Source organism: Mycetomoellerius zeteki, unplaced genomic scaffold (genome assembly GCF_001594055.1).
Source record: "Mycetomoellerius zeteki isolate Tzet28-1 unplaced genomic scaffold, Tzet1.0 scaffold415, whole genome shotgun sequence".
NCBI classification, from domain to species: domain Eukaryota; kingdom Metazoa; phylum Arthropoda; class Insecta; order Hymenoptera; family Formicidae; genus Mycetomoellerius; species Mycetomoellerius zeteki.
In genome coordinates, this window is record NW_017257409.1 from 530,941 (window position 1) to 536,843 (window position 5,903).

The 5,903-nt window shown below is 30.3% G+C and overlaps 1 protein-coding gene across 3 annotated transcripts; it reads left to right on the top strand.

Moving 5' to 3' along the window:
- Positions 1 to 269: 269 nt before the first annotated feature.
- Positions 270 to 5,667, top strand: klhl10 (kelch-like protein 10). Of its 3 annotated transcripts, none has more exons than XM_018453868.1 (9): positions 270 to 293; positions 627 to 960; positions 1,205 to 1,520; positions 1,588 to 2,040; positions 2,549 to 2,718; positions 3,424 to 3,593; positions 4,024 to 4,182; positions 4,453 to 4,657; positions 4,879 to 5,667. In XM_018453868.1, the coding sequence occupies exons 2-9, from the start codon at positions 734 to 736 to the stop codon at positions 5,123 to 5,125; spliced, it is 1,947 nt and encodes a 648-aa protein (XP_018309370.1). In that variant the 5' UTR covers positions 270 to 293; positions 627 to 733; the 3' UTR covers positions 5,126 to 5,667. The 3 variants fall into 3 exon arrangements, with proteins under 3 accessions (XP_018309370.1, XP_018309371.1, XP_018309372.1); XM_018453869.1 differs by having other exon boundaries at positions 1,205 to 1,502; XM_018453870.1 differs by having other exon boundaries at positions 1,205 to 1,373.
- The last annotated feature ends 236 nt before the right edge of the window (positions 5,668 to 5,903 follow it).

Genomic DNA, 5,903 nt, shown 5'->3' on the forward strand with positions numbered 1-5,903 from the left:
TTCTGCATTTCTTCAGTCTACGAATTGATCTTCAATCCTCCGCCGCCCACGTGTCAAAATTTTGACACATTCCAAATTCTCAGCACATATGAACACACACGGCAGTACCTTTCAAGCATTACTAATTGTTCTCAGCAATTGATCACAAACAAGACTTTGTTGTAACCACGTTTTTATTCCAAATCAAAAAATTATCAAGTTTTAAACTGTTGTCATTAAACCTGCATTACGATTAATACAATTTGTTAACCTCCTCCGCGATTGCTCTAAATTTTTAGGAAACATTCTACTGGGTAAGTATGCAAGCTAAATTAATAAATATAGGATAAAACTTTGAAAAAGCGGTTTAGTATAGACAAATTGTAAAATAATTTAAATCTATTTACATTTATAATACTGTACTCTTATATTTAACCAATACAATTTAGTAATTTATTAATAATTTATTGAGTAATATATCTTCCTATATTATTTTACTTCCAACATTAGCATAAAATTTCAAATTATCAGTAAGATAATTTAATTTTAATTATAAAATTTCTATCCTTTTTATATCTTTTGCAATATTGCAATATCTATTGCAATATACCTTATATATTTAATATTTACTAATTCTTTTTTCATAGGTTCCTCTTGAAGAAATCAATTAATTTAATCAAACTATTTAAATGTTGTGATTCATCGTATCGCTATCTTTGCGGGAACTAAACCCTTCAATTATTCAAATTTTGATATGGATGCAGAGCCAACTACTAGTAACAAAAAAAACGAAAAATATAATACAAATAACCAACGTTTGATAGCCGAAAGTAGTGGCCGTTGTATGAGCACGCAAGCAATGCAATCGCTTTATGATTTCCGACAGAATAATCTGCTTTGCGATGCAATATTAAGATTAGAAGATGGTGGTGTCTTTCCAATTCATCGAGCTATACTTTCGGCATGCAGTACTTATTTCAGGTGTAATTTTAATCGATGTATTTTCTCTGGATTTTACATTAAATTATTTGAATTTATATACAAAATAATTGATTAATTATAATAAAATAACAATTACTCTTTATAAAAATAATAAAAAGTAATAACATTTTAATAATTTGTTACTCGGATTTGTTATTACATTTTTTTGTAATAAAGTTATTAACATTATACAATAACTATATACATTTACTGTCACATCTTTATTGGTAAATTAATTTTACAGGACATTATTTACAACTACATTGCATTCTCGTGAAAAAACTGATGTCCTTCTGCCAGGTGTGACAAGTCCAATGATGAATCTCCTGCTCGAATATGCATATTTACGATCCATTGATGTGAATCGTGAAAACGTATGTGAATTGTTGACCACGGCGGATTATCTAAGCATTGTAGGTGTACTCGATTTATGCTGTGACTATCTAAGAGATAATTTAGCACCGGAAAATTGTATCGGAGTGATGAGATTTGCCCGTCAACATTTCTGCAAGAAGCTAGAAAATGATGCTTACCGTTTTATTGTAGGACATTTTGTTGAGGTGCGGCTAGTATAATAATTTACGTATATCATTTCTTCATAATCTAATTTCTCTTGATTTACATTAGGTGTCACAAAGAAGCGAAGAAATTTTACATTTACCTATTGAGGAACTGAAACCATTAGTTGGCGCCGACGAATTAAATGTTAAAAGCGAGCAGACAGTTTGGGAATTAGTTCTGAGATGGATAAATCACAATCCAGAATCTAGAAAAGATTATATCGTTGATTTAATGAAGAATATCAGACTCGGTCTCTTAGACACGCAGTTTTTTCTGGAGAATGTCAAGGATCATCCTTATGTCGTGGGCAACGATGCATGCAGACCCATTATCATCGAAACTCTGAAGTTTTTGTATGATTTAGAGATGATTACACAGAAAGATGGAGAAGTACCAACGCCGGAAATTGCACGACCCAGAGTCCCGCATGAGATTCTGTTTGCGATTGGTGGATGGAGTGGTGGCTCTCCAACAAATTATATTGAGACGTATGATACGAGAGCAGATCGATGGATTCCGGTAGTATTAGACACTTTACAGTTTTTTCGACGTAATTTTAATAAACTGCAAATATTGATATAGCAAGATTGGATTTTTGTTGTCATTTATAACATAATAAGGCAAAGAAAAGCAAAGTGTAAAAATTGAAAAAATATGGAAATAAATACAATAATTATTATTTGTCCAGTCTGGAGCTTCCCAAACTTGTATCGCAATTGCGACCTAATTTTTAAAGCGGCAAACATTTGCGACCCACCTAGTTTTAGCAAATATGAAAAGGCGAGGTAAATTAATTAATTATTTATATTACTTTATTTATATCACGCAGCTTATAAAAAATCAGTTAGTGAGACGTGATACCCATACTTTGGGAATCTCTGATCTAATCCTTAAAAAAGAAATTAATTGTAGCCTCGCATTATTCTTGAATCGTGTACGCTGTAAAGCGTACTAAAATTGAAGAAAATTTCTACTTTATTTCAATAAAATTTTAAGAATTTATTTGTGTAAAATCTTGAGTTTTTAGATCGAGGAAACAGATCCGACTGGTCCGCGAGCTTATCATGGACTTGCGGTAGTTGGTTTTGATATCTACGTTATTGGAGGATTTGATGGCGTCGATTATTTTAATAGCTGCCGTTGCTTTAATGCGGTGACCAAGGTGTGGCGAGAGGTTGCTCCCATGAACGCTAGAAGGTCAAATATATTTCAAAGGGGCTAGTCACTACTCCTGTGATTTGGATAATTTTAATCTTATTATTCATTTATTTATGATAAAAACAGTTAAAGAAATAGTATTGGAACATATAAGATATGTATTTACAGCTGTCTTTAAACATATATTTTTAAATTATACAGGGTGTCTCACAACCATTTACCGCATTTCCTCTTAAGAACGTATTTTTGAGATAATTTTGAGACGAAAATCCTAATACAAATATGTCGAAGCTACAATAGTTTTTGAATTATAATTGATTAAAGATTTGTAATTAAAAAACTATTATAGCCTCGATATTTTCGTATTAGGATTTTCATCTTAGAATGTTCAAAAGAATCCAGAAATAATAATAGAGACTATAAAAGTGAAATGGTTTTTGACTTATAAGCATTTAAAGTTAGCTTATAATTTAAAAAATTGTTGTAGTCTCGACATTTTCATATTAGGATGTTCGTCTCAAAATTATCTCAAGAATACGTCCTTAAGAGGAAATGCGGTAGTTGTGAGACACCTTGTATAGTCACAGTAATAAGGTATGTACAATAGACAAAAGAAAATTACATAAAAATATAAATAAAACTGTATGCAAACGTTATACAAATACGAACTAAGATTTAGTGACTAGCTCCTTGATAATATCATTAGCAATGAACGCTCGCATCAGAATCTTTTCATTGTCGCAGATGTTATGTCAGCGTGGCAGTCTTAAACAATCTGGTTTACGCAATGGGAGGATATGATGGATACCATCGGCAAAAAACAGTGGAACGCTATAATTACAAGACAAATCAATGGTCGCTTATTGCGTCAATGAACGTGCAGAGATCTGACGCGAGTGCAACAACATTAAATGGTACTATTTGATTTTTTATAAGCTGTCTTGATATGTTTATTTTAATTATCTAAAAGTACCGGTTGTAACTACATAATTAATCTTTCTATTTTTTACGAAATAGATTTTTTAAGTGTCTTATAATATAAATATTATAATAGGTATCCTTTCTGTAAACTTTTTTAATTCTTTCTAATAACATGTGAAAATCTCTCACTTCTGTATATAAAAACAAAATAAATGTAGGTACGAGTAATTTTGAAATATATGTACATTAAAAAAGAAAAAAGAATACATATTATAATAAAATTATTTATTGTGAAGAGGAATGAGTACAAATATACACGTATTATACATTTTTTAAATTTTAAATGCTTGAAAAATCATTATTTCTATTATATTATATAAAAATTATTATAAAGCTTATTGGTAAATTTTTTATGCGCTACAGATAAGATATATATTACGGGCGGTTTTGATGGACATGATTGTATGAATACGGTTGAGGTATATGATCCAAGCACCAACCAGTGGACAATGATAACAGCAATGAGGTCACGAAGGAGCGGTGTATCGTGCATATCTTATCACGGCTGTGTTTATGTTATTGGTATTAAAACATGTACTTGTTACAAGAGAAATTTTGTTACGGTATTTGCACTATTTATGTATAAACGCGTTTACACATGAGGAAATTAATTTTAAAATATTCTTTCTTATGTGCAAAACTATTTTAATATATATGTGTATATATCTATATATATAGCTTAAATTGTTTCATAATTATTCACTTCTCTTATAATTGTTTTTCTTATTGCAATATTATTTTACATTGTTATTTTTATTAATTATGAGAAGGCTAATAATTTTTTTCATAAAGGAGGATTTAACGGAATATCGAGGATGTGCAGTGGAGAAAAATATAAACCCTCTACAAACAGCTGGAGCCATATTCCCGATATGTATAATCCGCGTAGCAATTTCGCCATTGAAGTTATTGACGATATGATTTTTGCTATCGGTGGTTTTAATGGTGTTACTACAACATACCAAGTGGAATGCTACGACGAGAAAACAAACGAGTGGTAATAAATTATTCTTTTGCATGAATCTTTTATTATTGAATTTTATAAAATTTATATGAAAGATTAATATAGAGCTAAAAATAGTTGCATATTTTAGTAGCAGCGATTTAAAAAAATGTTTGTATAAAAATCTTAGTTTAGTAACAAGTTTACAAGTTTCATTTTTCAAGCATATATTATATTTATAATATTTATATTAGTTCCTATAACTGTAAATGTAGGTACGAAGCAACGGACATGAATATATGCAGATCAGCACTGTCGGCCTGTGTGATTATGGGTCTTCCAAATGTATACGATTATATTCATAAGCACCGTGAGCGCCTGATGGAAGAAAAACGTCAGAAATTACTGGCACATGAAATACGTCGGAGTCAGCATCAGCAACAGCAACAGGAGCAACAGCAGACGAGGCAAACTTCGCAACTCGGCCAAATCATACCGACACCACCACCTCTACCACGCTAATAAATGAGCAAATAATAATAATCGGCAGCTAAAACCAAATATCATTATTATGTAAATCAGCCATATGTATAACATCTGTTTCATTGAGATAGAAATTTTGGATTATTGCCAAATGAGATAGCAATCAAAAAAATGAAGATCAATTGGTCAATTATTAATAACACACAAAACTGTTTATATATTTGGCAATGATTATTTTTGACTACTTACAAAGAGAATATTTTATTATATTTATATGATTTTCAGACTGCCATTTACCCCTCTTTGTTAAGTTAAATCTTTTTTGATACTGCAGATATTTCTATTGAATCTTTTTGCGATTTTACACATACGCTATACAGTGCCATTTCAAATAATTAAATTGATTAAGATAAACGACGAAATAACTTATTCATTTTTCGTTTTGGAGATTAATGGTATCAATTTAATTATTGCAATAATAAAGTTCAGAATGGTAATGCAAATTAGAATAATTGTGCATATAAAAAGGATACAGCAAATGATAAAATAAACCATGAAATGCGAAAAGTAAAAATAAAATTTTATGAGATAACTTTGTAATAAATATAAGAAATCGCTCGTGTAAGAGACATTCTTTTTTAAAGACGACATTATATAAGCAATGCATGCAGCAATACCGCATGTAACAGGAAATAAAATTGCAACATATATACGAAAGTGTTGTTTACGTTTATTTATGGCATATTTATACTTATCATGCAAGTGAAAGTCTATTGCATAAATTATGCAATTGCTTTCTAATAAGTAAAGGAAGGTC

Excerpts from the sequence above, each read along its gene's own strand:
- klhl10 (XM_018453868.1), top strand. The coding sequence starts at position 734 with ATGGATGCAGAGCCAACTACTAGTAACAAAAAAAACGAAAAATATAAT. Across the intron at positions 4,183-4,452 it reads CGGCTGTGTTTATGTTATTG|GAGGATTTAACGGAATATCG; the intron begins GTATTAAAACAT and ends TTTTTCATAAAG. Across the intron at positions 4,658-4,878 it reads GACGAGAAAACAAACGAGTG|GTACGAAGCAACGGACATGA; the intron begins GTAATAAATTAT and ends CTGTAAATGTAG.